We start from the raw sequence: 17984 nt of genomic DNA, 5'->3' as shown, positions 1-17984 counted from the left end.
TTGTGATTAATCTACTCTGCTCTGATTGGTCAGATGTCCCAGTCTGTTGTGATTAATCTACTCTGCTCTGATTGGTCAGATGTCCCAGTCTGTTGTCATTGGTTTACTCTGCTCTGATTGGTCAGATGTCCCAGTTTGTTGTGATTGGTCTACTCTGCTCTGATTGGTCAGATGTACCAGGCAGTTGTGATTGGTCTACTCTGCTGTGATTGGTCAGATGGCCCAGTTTGTTGTGATTGGTCTACTCTGCTCTGATTGGTCAGATGTCCCAGTCTGTTGTGATTAATCTACTCTGCTCTGATTGGTCAGATGTCCCAGTCTGTTGTCATTTGTTTACTCTGCTCTGATTGGTCAGATGTCCCAGTCTGTTGTGATTGGTCTACTCTGCTCTGATTGGTCAGATGTCCCAGTTTGTTGTGATTAATCTACTCTGCTCTGATTAGTCAGATGTCCCAGTCTGTTGTCATTGGTTTACTCTGCTCTGATTGGTCAGATGTCCCAGTCTGTTGTGATTTGTCTATTCTGCTCTGATTGGTCAGATGGCCCAGTTTGTTGTAATTGGTCTACTCTGCTCTGATTGGTCAGATGTACCAGTCTGTTGTGATTGGTCTACTCTGCTCTGATTGGTCAGATGTCCCAGTCTGTTGTCATTGGTTTACTCTGCTCTGATTGGTCAGATGTCCTAGTCTGTTGTGATTGGTCTATTCTGCTCTGATTGGTCAGATGGCCCAGTTTGTTGTGATTGGTCTACTCTGCTCTGATTGGTCAGATGTCCCAGTCTGTTGTGATTGGTCTACTCTGCTCTGATTGGTCAGATGGCCCAGTTTGTTGTGATTGGTCTACTCTGCTCTGATTGGTCAGATGGCCCAGTTTGTTGTGATTGGTCTATTCTGCTCTGATTGGTCAGATGGCCCAGTTTGTTGTGATTGGTCTATTCTGCTCTGATTGGTCAGATGGCCCAGTTTGTTGTAATTGGTCTACTCTGCTCTGATTGGTCAGATGTCCCAGTCTGTTGTGATTGGTCTACTCTGCTCTGATTGGTCAGATGGCCCAGTTTGTTGTGATTGGTCTATTCTGCTCTGATTGGTCAGATGGCCCAGTTTGTTGTGATTGGTCTACTCTGCTCTGATTGGTCAGATGTCCCAGTCTGTTGTGATTGGTCTACTCTGCTCTGATTGGTCAGATGGCCCAGTTTGTTGTGATTGGTCTACTCTGCTCTGATTGGTCAGATGGCCCAGTTTGTTGTGATTGGTCTATTCTGCTCTGATTGGTCAGATGGCCCAGTTTGTTGTGATTGGTCTATTCTGCTCTGATTGGTCAGATGGCCCAGTTTGTTGTAATTGGTCTACTCTGCTCTGATTGGTCAGATGTCCCAGTCTGTTGTGATTGGTCTACTCTGCTCTGATTGGTCAGATGGCCCAGTTTGTTGTGATTGGTCTATTCTGCTCTGATTGGTCAGATGGCCCAGTCTGTTGTGATTGGTCTACTCTGCTCTGATTGGTCAGATGTCCCAGTCTGTTGTGATTGGTCTACTCTGCTCTGATTGGTCAGATGGCCCAGTTTGTTGTGATTGGTCTATTCTGCTCTGATTGGTCAGATGGCCCAGTTTGTTGTGATTGGTCTATTCTGCTCTGATTGGTCAGATGGCCCAGTTTGTTGTCTGTCTACTGCTTACAGGGCGTGGCGGAAACAAAATTTCAGCTCCGGAGGCTTCCTCGGCGCTTGATACACAGTGATACCTACAGTAACGATAACGTCGGTTTTCCCATATCAATTCAAGCACAAGTCTTCGTCTTTTGGACGTGCATGCAAAGTTAATTTGCTTTCGTAAAGCAGAAAATAGCATCTTCGTAATATGCCGACAACACAAACTAAACTCTTCCAGGCCTCAGCTACAATTAAAGTGTTTGAGGGTCAAAGTAGATGTTGTTCACGGGCAGCCAATGAAGACCATAAGTTGGAATTGTGCAAATGTGTTCCAAACCTACGTAGGCTCGTGCAGAAAAGACTTGAATTACTGCCGACTCGCTTCAGTCAGTTTAGAATCGGTTCTTTTATTTAGGTCGACAATAACATTTATCGCTGACTTTGATCTTTTAAACTTTCCAGACTTTTTACATTCACAAATAGCCATAATACACATGGCATGAAAGGTAATATCTGAAAAAGATAATAGGGGCACTTTAAAATAATTGTTCACCAAATAAACTGAGTAAATGATAGCAGAATTTTTATTTTGGGTGAACTGTTCCTTTAATTAATTTCCATCAAAGAATTTAACCGCATAAACAGGTGTATGAACACATTATTGATTGAGGTTTACATCAAACTACATATGATGATGCTGTGTAAATCTAGTCTTTACAGCATTCTTGATGGGATGTCTGGGATTATAAACTGTTCAGGATGTGTTTGTGACTCACCCAGACAACGGTAGGGCACGACGATGAAGGGGCGGGTCTGACATTTACCCAAGCCCTTCTTACACCAGCCCTGGATGGTGGCTGGAGATGAGGCCTCTTCCACATGGGAGATCTGCAGTCCTGGATACATCTGACATACGGCGAACGACAGACACAAACAAACGTGAGGGAAGAGCAGGGGACAGGAGTCAGGATCACAACAGTTGGAAGAAGGACAGGGGAATAATACATTTAGCATGCAGAAAATAATAAGAACAAGGGGATGAGAAGGAACGGGACAAAAACAAATAAAACCACTCCGGATAAGGATCCATGGAAGCCATTTGACCACAATTCATCACTGCACAGTGAAATAATCAATTATTTCTGATCTTGTTTCTGAAAATGTACACTATAAAGGATGATTTTTTTCCCATTCTACATTAAAATTTCATGCCATTTCTTTGTAATTCTTTGTATTTATTGTGAAATTCACTACCACTTTCTGAGTGAAAATTGTATCTACAACACTCTTTTTTCAGTGCAGTTGCACATGGGAGTCTTTTTACCATATAGCTAAACCACAGATGCAATTAATAGCAAGCCAGATAAATAAATAATGTTTGGTTTTTTTAGCTGAAGGTTACCGTTTAATGTAAAACCTCTCATTTTACCACAAGAGGGAGTCGCTGAGTCAGGACTGCAGCACTTTACAGTTAATAAAGGAAGAAAAAAAATTCTGTGTTTGTCCAGCAAGAGGCGTCAGAAAACTCACTGCGTATTATTCACGAATTTCCAAAGCAATTACGCCTCACCTTCAAAACATGTTTGCAGGGGCACTGAGTCATACTGAATCATCTGTATATTATTAGGATTTATTTATGATTCAAACTAAAATCATAAACTGAATCAAATAGGAGGGAGTATAGGAAAAGAGGGAAAAATGGATAGATATGTACGTATATTCAGGAATATACTTATGTAAACTGTCACATTAGGTTTGTTTCACTATATATTTTTATATATAGATCAGATTTGACAAGACAAGGTCAGTTACACAGATAAAAAAAAGGCCTTTTACTTGAAAGTTGTGAGTAAATATTCAACATATTTCATACGCACACTGTGTTCTGTTCTTTCTCTCTCAGAGAGAGAGAGAGCGAGAGAGAGAGAGAGAGAGAGAGAGAGAGAGAGAGAGAGAGAGAGAGAGAGAGAGAGAGAGAGAGAGAATCACACACACACTATATATTAGAATGGATGTGGAAATCCATCGAGTTACCTATTTTTATTTTTTTTACCAAGGATATTCTAGTGAAAGGATGAATTTGCTTACACAATGAAAATGTGTCTTAAATATTTTGTACCTGAGGTATAGGCTAAAGGGTTTGCGCAGACAATGTGCTGCATTTCAACGTCCTTTAGCTGTAAATATAGTCACAGGATAACCTTGAGTCCATTACTGCTTAATTATGACATATTGTTCGAATTGATGTAGAGTAATATTTGCAAATTTTCTTTGAAAATTGAGTATTGTCCTGGGTATATGCATGCGTCGAAACCATTGGCACTGGGCTGAAACAAGTGAGAGTGTAATCTTACAGACATATGGGAAGGGATTATTATGTTCTAAACACACTCTGGCAATGAGGCCGCAGTCCACTGGCAGACTGCTAGTCTAAACCTCATCCAGCCAGGAGAATGACATATTGTTTGGCCTCTTCATTCCATTTTGATGTCACTCGTGCCAGCTAGCTTATGTATATGCCACTTCGTGCCAGGCTAGAATGCAGGCACAATAATGCTTTTAAAAGCCATTAGTCAGAATGACTGGTTGACTGGTTCAGCCCAGATTAGAGCACAACGAGGTGATTTTACACTGTGGAGCTATAGGGACAGTGTGTTGATTCAGACAAGGTTGGACAGACATTGCTGGCACTTTAAGCGCACAGAGAGACAAAACAGCTTTTTTTTCAGGCTGACATCTCAATTTTCAGAATTGCTGTCACGCAATAATACAGGCTTAGAGTATTGTGCGCTGATTTCAGCCATGAAATACGCCAAATCTTATTTGGCGAGACGCATTGCTGTATTTGGCAATCGAGATATATCGAATGACCAGAAGAATGCAGGAAAGCGTGGAATTTTTCAATCTCGTTATGCGTCAAGAATGCAATGGAAGTTGGCATTGTACAACATTGTAAATCTACAGGGATGCATTGGAATGCTATTTTGCAATGTTGATATCCTTAAGGGACATGGAAGTGTGTTCGGAAGCGCTGCTGTAAACTGATGAAAAACCGAGGAAAACAACCAGTCATCATTGTTCATCCCTAATTCCTCTAGATGAGACAACAGGGAACGAAAACTTGCAATCCTCTTAGGAGTCAGAGAATACAGTCACATTAGCCGCACAATATGTTTGAGCCCGAGGCGTACGGAGATCATAAATCTCCACTGCTGATTGATAGTGAAAAATATGGCCATTATCCTGCACACTTAATACGGGAAGAGTTAGAGAGAGATTTGCATTGAGTTCCCTGTGTATGCACATAAACGCCGTTGCACATTTTAGTCTTGTTTTACAATGCTAATATTAGAGCAGGCTGCCCTCAGCGTTCACCTTGAGAATATGCTTGAGTGGAGATTTGTCTGAGGATGCTTGTCCACATAGTAATTAAACCAATCACAGTGCATGCTAATGTTGGTGCGCTGAGTTTGATGTTCTGTGCTTGACTGAAATTAACATGAGTTCAAAAGAACAGAATAAAAGTAGAAGAGGACGTAATATAATACGTCATATAACAGTGATCCACTGGATAAAAAACAGCAATGTAATAGAACAGAACAGGAACTCAAAACAAAGACAAAGTAAAACAAAATGGAATCCAAACAAAACAAAAATAGAATGGAATCAAATTAAATCAAATTAAAAAACAAAACAAGCTTTCACTAAAATAGAGCAGAAAACTGCAAATAAACAATAAACCTCAAAACAAAATAAATAGGAGAGAATAGAGCACATATTTTTTGTGTTTTAGATATTACAAATATAAAAAAATAATAGATTAAAATAGAATAGAGCACAAAACAAAATAAATAGGAGAGAATAGAGTACAAAAAAAAATAGACTATACAAATATAAAAAAAACTAGATTAAAATAGAATAGAGCACAAAACAAATACTGTAAACAAAGCTCAGAACAATACACCTCAAAACAAAACAAATAGAAGAGAATAGAGCACAAACAAAACAAAATTGAAAATAAACTTTTTGAAAAGACTAGGCTAAAATGGAAAAAATAGAGCACAAAACAAAATGTAGTAAATAAATATCAAAACAAAATAAATTAAAGAGAATAAAGCACAAACTAAAAGCAAGTGGAACAGAATGCACCAATGAAGTAAAAAAGAGCAGAGCACAAAAATACTGCAAACAAAGCTAAAAACTAAATAAACAGGAGAGAACACAAAACAAAAAAAAACAAAAACAAACCAAACCAAACCAAACAAAACAAAACAAAACAAAACAAAACAAAACAAAACAAAACAAAACAAAACAAAACAAAACAAAACAAAACAAAACAAAACAAAACAAAACAAAACAAAACAAAACAAAACAAAACAAAACCAGAATAGAATCGCACCTCTTGGCAGTATGACAGGATCTTGCTGGGCTGGGTGAAGCATCCCTGTCGTCCCTGAGGATCTGGTTCCCACTGTCCACTCTCAGTGTTCATGTGTAGAAGCTGACGACCACAAAACATGGCAATCTGAGGTTCTGCCACACGAGGACCGCTAACCGGTCCATTCACTTCCGTCATGGCCAGAGCCTGAGAAGGAGAGAGAGATTTTGAATTTTATGCTGATTCAAAGTCAAAGTGACTCTGAATTCTACATTAAAACATTGCATTTGCTGTACACATATATTACGTTCTTGCAGGGGCTTTCTTGCACAAACATCCTTGTAACTAACCAAAGCAAGAAGTCAAGTCAAGTGCCAACCTATTCAAATACATTACAATATAGTAGACAAACACAAGAGGAAACGTGTATACAACACGTTTATCTTCTAGAGAAGATATGCAAACTTTATAAATTGTATAGTATTGAGAAAGTGAGAGAACTCAGATTGTTCAGGGTGGCCTACATTCCTGATAAAAACAAGTTAAGCCTGGCTGCCTGTTATTACAGCAAACCCACAGAGCGATAAGAAATATTTGAGGCCAGCAAAAATTCAGAGCGATAGGAAAGAGGAAAGGACAGGACGAGGAGAGACACGGAGACAGGGAAGAAGAGTGAGTACAGTTGTTATCACTTCCCTGACAGCGAGGAGGAAATATAACATGGAGCCTCATTATTGAATTTCAAATTGACCCAGCAAGTCAGACCTGCTGATAACCCTAAATGCAGCTTATCCATCTCCCATCAAACCTGTGCGTGTAGGACAGTCAATGACAGGACACTGAGCTGCAGATGTGCACAGCAACAGCTTTTATCACTGGATACTAGTTGCAAATATGTCTGCTCACCCATCAAGCGAAAATAAAAATGTTAACGAATACAAAAGGGCAAAGGGGGAACGATTATCTTTAAAAAGGTAGAAGAGGCACATTATCAAAACAAACTGCCATTTTCTCTGTGAATAGGTATTTATTCTGTCTACATAGCGCACTTCCCGCATTCCCTTCTTGATTATCTCCGGCTGTGTTGGGAATGGAAAACTGTGTATACTGCACTGTATATGTAAACAGCATTTAAATAAATAAATAAATAGAAAATAAATAAATACATTCTATAAATAATAAATATTAATGCATAAATAAAAAATATTAAATAAATAAATAGCATTAATAAATAAAATAAACACTATATTAAACAAAATATGAATTATCAATACATAAACAATATTATTTGTACAGAACACAGTATGCAACATTTTGAACTGTATATTCAATATCAGTGGAATTAAAATTGGATTACACATGGAAAATAAAGTTACGTAAAAAAAATCTGCATCATTCATCTTATTGAAAATTGAAAGTGCACTGCATTATGGGATACAGTAAGCCTACTATAGGCAAATGTAGTATTCAGGTGTGTAAAAACACACAGTATACATACTGCGTGACATAGTAAGAGTACGCCATTGAGAACACTCGACCCTCTCTCTCACATCACTCAGTTTCTAGTTCATTCACATCCTCCCTTTCTCTTTGGCAAAGGATGTAGGTATTGATCTGAAATCTGTTCAGCACTCCTGGAGGAAGGGCCCCGGGGACAGTCACGCATGCAGAGCAAACAGTAACCCCGTGCTGGAGTCAGATGTTAATACAAGCTCATTGACCACTAGGTCATTTGAGTACAGCAACACAGAGCAGGAAACAAGGGATCAGGCGAGAAGAGAAAGTCTAATCAGGGGAGAGGCTTCATTTCATCTCGGTATCTATCTACCCATTTCACTGTTTAAGGCTTAGTGGCGGTACAGACTAATCGCTTCTCTTCAACGAGGAACAAACGAGTGTTTGTTTCTGTTGTTTGTATATATTAAATGCATGCCATTTGTCTTCTGTAGGGACAAGCCACACATATACTGTATATATATATATATATATATTTAGCAGACAATGTAATCCACAGCCTCTTAGAAAATGTAAAAATGACAAAAATGTTATTACTTAACTCAATTTAATAATCCCAAAGCAAATCAAACCAAATCAAATCAAATCAAATCAAATCAGATATATAGCTGAGGTCATATTTAATTTAGAAAGTGAAGGAATGTATGTTGACCATATAAATGTTACTTAAAACAAATGGCATGGGAAAAGAACAAAATAAAAATAATAATGCTTTTAAATCCTTCATAATTTATAGAAAATATTATAAAATATTAGAATAACAAAGATTTTGAGGCAACAAAATAAGATCAACATGCGCAAGAATCGTTCCTGACGACCGACTGACATTGAAGAAGAGAGAATTACTGCGCCTTTCAAAAGCATCGTTAATCTGGGGTTTGTCCGCGCTGCAGTGATTTATCCTGGATTAAGTCTATAAATTAGAGTCAAATTTATATCAGGGTACAGACACTGAATTGAAGAGAGGCAGACTGTTTAAAAGTGTCAGACAGAGCACTAGCTTCACTTATCCTGACACACAACCAGAATTGGATATCAAAATCATCTGAAGACAAATTCAACAGTATTTTTATATAGCGGTTATTGCCCGATAACAACCACTGAAAACAGATAACAGAGACTCATCTGGGTTACTGAAGTCAGCAGCGCTATATGCTTGCTATAGGAATGTTTTATTGTGGAAATGTTGCGTTTGGTGAGCTAATAAAATATTAAAACTCAAATCAGTCAAATCAACATTTTGTGTACAGTTGTTTAACTATGTCATCCAGTATCGTGGACTTGCTCTCTCTCGTTTCATACAAACGCAGCTGCTGCCATTTTCCAACGATTGTTTTGTACACTGTAATGGATTAGAAGATAACAAACAGGTATGATTTAAAATCTCAATCTCAATCTTAATCTCAAATCAATATCTCTTATCTACATTATTATTTAGGTGGCGAAATGCTGTGTAATAAGTGGTATGACTGTTACTGTATCCCTTAAATGTTTGTCTAGTTTGAGCTTGCCACGCTAGCAAATGATCTCTCTGCAGAAGCTTTGCATTCAAAGAGCTAATAAAATATTTCAACTCAGATCAATATTTCATGGATAATTATACATTTATGACATACTGGATGACATAGTAGCCGTGTAATAAGCGGGATAATGTACATCCATATTCTAATCAAATTCTATCAAATCAATTCTAAATTAAAGTGTTCCATGGTCTATGTCAGGCTAATTAAAGCTAGGAGAATGTCCTTTTCATCACACAACTAGTCATTTTGATCAGTGGCCAAGAGTGATTTTAAGGGAACTGTAATGACTAATGACAAACAACACATTGCAACATGTGATTATAACACCAGACCGGGTGTGCGTCAGTTCTGAATATGATTCTACCACGCCTGAATTCTGAGGGGGAGTGCTGCTGCGAGGCTGCACGACTTACTTGTAGGTGGAAAGACGCAATCAAAGCAAAAAAACAGCTTTTAGAAGCTTGTCACAGTTTTTTTTTTCTAACACTCCAAAGCTCGCTGCATTTCAATGGCATCCCCAGCGAGGGCACCAGTCTAGCAACCCTGGCAAAGGCTGGAAACCCGGCGTACTTTAATCTTCAATGACAGAGTGAATGACAGACACACAGCACTCAGGCAACCAATAAGACTGGAGATGCCCACAGGGAAGGAATAAAAGAGAGAGAGAAAGGCGAAATGTGAAACTGATCAAAGGAAAACCCTGCCTCTGCTGGCCAATGGAAAAATGTTTGAAGTCCTAATTAAAATTTATGAGGAAATAAATATATAAATTGGAGCTGTAAATATACAATAAATATACAGAGCCCGCAGGAGATAGATAGATAGAGAGAGAGAGAGAGAGAGAGCAGCATTAGTGCAGAGCTGAGAATAAGAGGCAAATGCCATTAGGAGACTGTTGGATTAAAAATGCTGGAAAAAAAAAAGGCTTGACGAATGGGTTTGTACCGCCGCTGCAGTGTTTGCAGTGCACAGACATGTGTGTCAAAGGCTCAGAGAGAACCAGGTGTCATGACCTTGCGCTTAGTCATCGCTGAATTTCAGCTGTCGATTACTCACAAAACTGTTCTGAAGACAACATCTGCTCGCGTCACTCACAGATTTCCAGTTTATGTACAATATGTGCAGTATAATTTAAGTTTTACCACATTTAAAGCACAGATTATGGTCTGTGTATATATATATATATATGAAGAGTTCAGATGCAAAAGCCTCTAAGTGCCATCTGAAATTTTCTTCTAGAATGATCATTTTTATGAAGCTCGTATATTTAAGTTCAGTAATTTCACTTAAATGGCAATGAAAATTACCTATTAATTGCCATTTAATTGAAAAAACTGAACTTAAACAAGCTTGATAAAAATGATCATGGCATTTAGAGGTTTTTGCATCTGAACTATTTAATGTAGTAGTGACATGAAAACTCAGTGAACTTGAATTTTTTCAAGCAAAGTCATTTTCATTTTGGGTGAACGATACGATAGGCTGCATATTTTCACTATGCACAATACATATTGTTGCATTTTTGTATTGTGATATATTGTTACACCCCTAATATATATATGCAATATAATATGCATTGTATTTATGATATTCATATTTCTAATGCCTTATTAGATCAGCAAATCTACAAAATGTTAGTTACAACAGTAAAAACAACATTGGTTTTTGAGCAAAACCTAAAACTAATTATCATTTAACAATAATGCATCTCTAATATGGGTTCAACTAAGCTGAGAGTACTAAAATACAAATAAAACAGAAACAAAATGAGCAAGTGATGTGTAGAACTTCAAAATCTGTGTAGATTCTGTGCAGGACTATTTGATTACATTGCACTGAACCGAAACATACACAATTTTTCCATACCATGAAAGAGAAGCTTTTTTAAGACCTTTGATGTGGTTATAAACCGGATAAACCAGGGCATGATACGGGACCTGCACCTCTATCTACTGAAACGCTGCTCAGATAATGGGATGAGATTATTTTTTTTAACTGGAGGAAGGTCAAAGCCACATGGGAGACTTCCGGACATTTGAGAAGATAACCTGCCTGCATGATCTCGAGCTCTTAGTTCCATATGCACACATGACACAAACACACATTCAGAAACACACACTGCTCAGATCAATATCCAGAGATGCTGTACAATCCTGCTCCTTCAATCGATATCAGTGCATCAGGAGCCCCGAGGTCTGATCCAAAACATGCACACACACACACACACACACACACACACACACACACACACACACACACACACACACACACACACACACACACACACACACACACACACACACACACACACACACACACACACACACACACACACACACACACACACACACACACACACACACACACACACACACACACACACACAAACAGAAGGGTTGTTATACCAAGTCTTTTGGCTTTGGCCAGATTGCATTCTGAGAATAGCAAATACGCATGACTCCATGATGCGCATCATGTTATTAATTCTTGCAGTCTGCTAAAACCTGAGCCGAGTTACACAATGGTTCTTCATCCAAAGCAGAATAAAGCACTATGCAGCAACTCTTTCTCTCCAATAAAAGAACCGTCCGTAAGTGTTAGTGTTTTAGGGATGACAAATGAACGCATGCTCTTATTCACTGCAAGATATTGAAGACACAGTCTTTTATCTTGCTTGTTGATGACAGATGTCATCAGTCTTGAAACACTTGACAGGTTCAAGTGGAAGGCTTATTCTTAAAGGGATAGTTCACCTAAAAATGCCTCATCATTTACTCACTCTCATGTCGTTTCAAACCTGACATAAAAGTAGACATTTTGAACAGTTTAGTCACACTTTTCAAAGCAATTATAATGAATAGAAATTTGACCTTTTAAGCTAACAAACAAACAAACTAAAAAACTAAATGTATAAAAGTAGCCCATATGACTTGTGAGCTAAACTTCCGTTCAAAGGTTTGGATCATTAAGATTTTTTTTTTCAGCAAGGATGCATTAAATTGATAGAAAGTGATGGTGAAGACATTTATAATGTCACAAAAGATTTCTATTTCAAATAAATGCATTTTTTTTTTACTTCAACAAATCCTGAAAAAAGCAGCACAACTGTTTTCAACATTGATAATAATCAGAAATGTTTCTTGAGCATCAAATCATCATATTAGAATGATTTCTAAAGGATCATGTGACACCGAAGACTGGAGTAATGATGCTGGGAAATACAGCTTTGATCACAGGAATTAATAACATTTTAAAACATATTTAAATACAAAACAGTTATTTAAAATGGTATTACTATTTCACAATATTTCTGTTTTACTGTAGTTTTTTTAAACTTCAGTCCTCGTTTGTTTTCATTATACTGACAAAAGTGGCTGAAAGATTCTTAAACAACATCTTTTGTGTTCCATTGTTTAGAAAGAAAGAAAATCATAAAGATATGGGTTTGGCAAAATACGAGGCTGAGTAAATAATTACCCTTTTGTGGTTGAACTCTCTCTTTAAGTTCTCTGCTTGAGGAGATTTAACTGCAGCAAAGCGAATGATGCATGTAAACAACATCTAAAAGTGAACTCCCCTGCAGATAGAACCAACAACACGGCGTTATTAGATACAAAAAGGAAGCAGCGATATGGAATCGAGTTGAATTTTTGCTCTGAGGCACACAGTGAAATTAGCAAAAGATAATAATGAAAAAAACCATCAAAAGAGGTACTGAAATGCTTTCAGAGTAAAAGAAAACATTTTGCTGTACGATAAAATAGCATTCATATGCCTAACCGCAATAGAAATTGCAGCAATTCATACCACGTCTTGTTAAAAAGCAAATCCCATCAATGCAGATTTAGTCATTGTTCCATTTTAATCGGGCCACGCCATCTCGCAAATGTAATTAGATTACATTCTGATCCATTCCATTAAGTTCATTTTAATTCAGTTCAAAAGCTTTATTTTATTATCTATTACCTTTAAAAACAGAAAATTATATTTGACTCATAATGCAAGTCACAAGCTCCATTATAATGCTATTGAGGAGCTCCATTTGATTCCTGTGTACTCTTGAACTCTAACATTCAGCAATCGTCGATTAAACCCTGTTAAACGGCCGTGACTACATTCACAAATAACACCGGCTCTAATTCACTGATACTCCCTCTCCATCTGTACAATGGAAACTCAAGATTTTATCGTGCAAAGGGCCATGCACACACAGCACAAGCCGTTGAAAACCGAGCATGTACTTGTTTTTGGAGGGTTTATGTCGTGATCGATTTTCCTTCACGTCAAAGTGAAGTTCAGCAAGCTGTATGTTTCCCACAGCTCATTCAGGCAGAGAGCAAGTGTTCGCTTTAGCCGAGTGAAACTCCTTAATAGGACAGTCAGAGTTGGGACAACAGAACAACATAGAAGAGGGAAGGAAAGCACAGACAAACACCTACACAGAAATGGGATTTGGCTCAAGTACTCAGACTTTAAACCGATGACTTTTAAACCTAAACAAACCACACACACACACACACATGCACACACAAAACAACACTTCCTAGTATGAAGGGCATGAACAGACTAGTTAGTTAATAGACTTTGACATAGAAAGATAGCGTTTCGAGTTGGTGATGTTTTTTTTTAACTTCTATTCAGTAAGGTAACTTGATCAAAAGTGACAGTTCACAGATTTATGATTATACAAAATATTCCAATTTCAATTAAATGCTGTTCTTTTGAACTTAATTGCCCCCCCCCCGTCTTTTGACAAGCGCGTCTGCTCTTAAAGGGAATGTGAGATGACGCTCTGATTGGTTTATTTCACGTTACGCCCAAACCACACCTATGAATAATGAAGCTACTTCAGACCAACCCATTTTAGATTTGCGCCTGGCGCAAGAGTCATTTATCCCGCCGGGAAAATAGCAACAGCGCCAAGACCCGCACACAAAGTTACTTGTGCTTTGCGCTTTGACACTTGCGTTTCAGATCATTAAAATAGGGCCCTTTATGTTTAAACAGCTCATCTGCTCATTTCTATAGAGACTTCAGAAATTTATCAGCATCAGGAACAAGTGGATGATTTATTTTAATGAAGTCATGGATCGCGTCGGAGGATTATATGTTTTTTCGATAAATCTGACAGCAACTGGATTAATAAATTTGACAGATGTTGGATCTGACAGCGGCTGCATCGCAAAACGATTTCATATTGCTTTGTCTGTAAATGCTGGGTTTATATGGATAATGTTTTCAAAACACTTGCTCACATGCAATATCATGCGGGCGTTAATACTGTGTCATATGCAATGCTGTTAATCAATCATAATAGTGGCCGTTTACTGGCAAGCCTTAAAGGAGCCGTCCCTAAAAAACGCATCATTTCAGACAGAGGGTCAAAAATCGTTTTCCAACATATATATTTGTTTTCTTGTGCAAAAAATAAATAAAAATTATTAACATTATAACCGAACCTATAAAAAATAAATAAATCCACGACCCCTTTAAAACATTCAATAATTTTAAAACTTAAATTTTAAATTGCAATATTATTTCAAAATGTTAGTTTTACTGTATTTTGATCCAAACATTTTTTTGAAAAGTAACATATTTGAACTTTGAACATATTTTAAAAACACTAAAAAAACTTACTGAACCCAAACTTTTGAACAATAGCATTTATTATGACTCTCCAAGTTTTAAAACCAAACAAACATGAAACTATTGAAAATGATATTCCTTAATTTTGAGTCTTTTTTTTTTTCTTTTTCTTTGCACAACCTTTTTTAAACCTTCCTTACATCACATAGTGCAGTCAACAACATAAAACAGCATTTGCAACCCAGTTTTGTCAGACATACAACAGGGGAAACAGGACGTTCAATGAGAATAATATGAACGTTACTAATATTTCAATAAAGATTACCAACTTTTCTTTGGAATAACATTCATTCACCAATAAATCATAGAGAAAAACACCAGGAACGTGTATTAAGAAAGTATATTGACCACCAGACTAAATCAAACACAAAACCGCCCTATATTAAATCTACCTTCCCTTAGGATTGTGTTCCAGCTGTTTGCTGCAACATATGAAATATGATTAATTCAATAACAGTGTCCTGCTTTTTGATTAAATATTCTACACCGCTCGCTGTTCCTGGCCGTGGATGCAGGATGACATCATGCCCGGCGATGATGCAATCGTGCAGAGCTGCTGGGTAAGTGAGCAGGGAGAGGACGCCAGTTCATCATGTGTCACCTTTTAACAAGTCAACCTCATTTTAATCCATCAGACCACCCTGCAGTAAATACAATGTATGGATTGTGTGTGTGACAGTGCGCGTGGATCCTCTTTTCATTAGAGATGCAGTCATCTCCATTTGTACCCATGGGTGATAGGATTAGTCCATACACCATACGTCATTTTAGACATGCAACTGTCAGTTAGTGGGCCGCTGGTTTTCTGTCCTCGCACTACTGAATGTAGACACACTTCCAATGTAGAATGAAACATCAGTGTTCATCAGCTAAGGTGTATTGATGTACCTAAGTCAAGATATACTTCATATTGAATTGATTCTAATGAAAATTAGGTTCTGGGGAATTAAAGTGAAGTCTGTTCAGTGTATTGTATTGATCACAACTGGCAAAATACATTATTTCAAACATTTTAAATATATTTATAATAAAAATCTTTATTTTTATGACACAATGCATGCATAAATGAATATCAATATAAAGATATATTAAATGTTTAACTGTGGGAACACTACTTTTTATTTTTGCTGTAATTAAAAAAAATTAAATCTGTTAAACATATAATAAAAACTGTGAATATTCTGTCTATGTGACACACACGACACGAGTTTTCTTTCGCGCTTGAACGAACAATAGCACACATTTATGCCAAAATGCCCGTTTTGTCGAGTATCCTCATAAGAGCAGTTTTAAATGAGTTAATGTCTTAAATGAACTTAAAGAGATGTGAGAAAATGACACGCGTCATGTGCAGCAGCGGCTGGTTTTAAAGTGACAGCAGCCACTAATGCTGTCTGTCATTAATGTTAATCAAAGAACAGAGACAATTACTCACTGCTCTTTACTAAAGAACTTTTGTAGCTTTAATAAGGATTAATCTATATTTAATTTATAATTTATGCAGTGCAGACTGTTTGATAACTTTATTCAATTTCTGTTAGACAGGTAGGAAGGGCACAGGTAAATATTAGAAGTTTATGTAAGTACTGTTTTAAGTTCACTTAAATAAAAAGTTGTTATATTTTTTGAAAGCCTAATAAATGTAAAAAAAATAATATATATATATATACATTCAATATATTGTTATGTTGAATGGCCATAATTAATTTTTAATGGGGTAATTTAATCGAGACAGTAGCAGTATTAGTATCAGTGATACTGGCCTTCATTCATAAAAAGATGCCATTAAACAAGTATTTAAAATATACTGTATTTCTGTTGTTTCAACATTAATTTGGAGATTAACTGTGAAATTATTAAATTATAAAATATTTAAAAACCGTATAAAAACGTAAGTGTTTTTAATTGCGATGAATCGCAATTGCGATTAATTCTCAAACCGTAAGAAATGAACAAATTAAATACAGCATCTACTGTGACAAAAGGTTCATAGCTATACAACATGGTATTTAATATGTATGCACACAAATCATTCAACTGAAAAATGTGACAAAGCTCTTAACTGCTGCAGGTCCCAGGAGTTCAGCCAAGTCTAATAACTGAATATTACACGACAAGCTCTAGCATGTCAGGAAGTGTCCCTGGAAACGCTTCTTCCTTTGGCTCAGCGGCACACTGGGCTTCTGCCGCAGTTTTGGGGAATAAATAGAAACAAACAAGTGCAAAGCTCTCTCGCGTGCGCTTACACAGAAATGTCTTTCTGCAGGACAGATGGCCTTAATAGTGGGTGGCTGCAGCTCTCCGGCCCCCCTCCATATTCATATTCTCTGGCTTTCTGCTGATCTCAACCCTCCACAATCTGTCTCCCCCTCCCTACCTCTCCATGTCGCTCTCCCTCCTCCACCCCCCATCCAAAGTAAAACAGCCCCTACGAGATTTGGGTGCATTCATCATTGTAATCATGCTGATTAATTATTCAGTGCTCAGCTTCATTTGCCTGCCAGCCCATGATTAGGAGAGCAGAGAGTCAGCTGGGTCCACCCTGCTCTTGGATGTGAAGAAGGCCTGATGAAAGAGCGCGGCCTGCCTCGCTTCAGTCAGGGCAACAACCACTGTTAGATTCTGATGCTAATTGTGTGCCCCATGCTAATTGCACGCTGTAATTAATGTTAGCGAAAGGCAATGAGCTGTGGAGCCATCGATTCTCACACTTGGCTTGTGTGAAGGGTGGACAACACGGCAGGAAATGGGATGTTACGGGGGCAAACAGTTCAATATCCCTTCCTGAAAATATCTGCTGGTTTTCATTCTGATTTGTGCTGGTTTAGCTGGAGGGTCAACACAAATCTCATGGCAATTTGTAACATTGATTACATTTTGCCGAGTTTGTGGCGAATTGGTATGATCTTATTCATATGATATCATTCGTATGGTTAAAAGTTGTCTAACTAACTAAAAGGGTTAGTTCACCCGAAAAATGAAAATTCTGTCAGTAATTACTCACCCTCATGTCGTTCCAAACCCGTAAGACCTTCGTTCATCTTTGGAACACAAATTAAAATATTTTTGATGAAATCCAAGAGCTTTTTGACCCCTCCATAGACAGCAACGCATCTACCACTTTCAAGGCCAAGAAAGATAGTAAAGACATCATTAAAATAGTCCAGTGACTGAACCTTAAGTTTATGAAGCGACGAGAATACTTTTTGTGCGCAAAAACAAAACAAAAATACCGACTTTATTGAAGAATTTCTTGTCTTCTACATTGTTTACGT

The 17984-nt window shown here is 37.5% G+C and overlaps 1 protein-coding gene across 2 annotated transcripts in view; it reads right to left on the bottom strand.

The window, feature by feature from the left end:
* Positions 1 to 17984, bottom strand: part of aplp1 (amyloid beta (A4) precursor-like protein 1) — a 60547-nt gene that overhangs the window by 14153 nt on the left and 28410 nt on the right. For both annotated transcript variants that reach the window (XM_081370339.1, XM_081370338.1), the window contains exons 3-4: positions 6047 to 6232; positions 2424 to 2553 (exon numbers count right to left, since the gene is read on the bottom strand). In XM_081370339.1, the coding sequence (XP_081226465.1) occupies positions 2424 to 2553; positions 6047 to 6232 (316 nt within the window). The remainder of the gene's footprint in view (positions 1 to 2423; positions 2554 to 6046; positions 6233 to 17984) is intronic.

Source organism: Scardinius erythrophthalmus (assembly GCF_964197995.2).
Source record: "Scardinius erythrophthalmus genome assembly, chromosome: 7".
Classification (NCBI taxonomy): domain Eukaryota; kingdom Metazoa; phylum Chordata; class Actinopteri; order Cypriniformes; family Leuciscidae; genus Scardinius; species Scardinius erythrophthalmus.
Note: the sequence above shows the minus strand (reverse complement) of the source record. Positions and strands in the feature narration are given on the sequence as shown.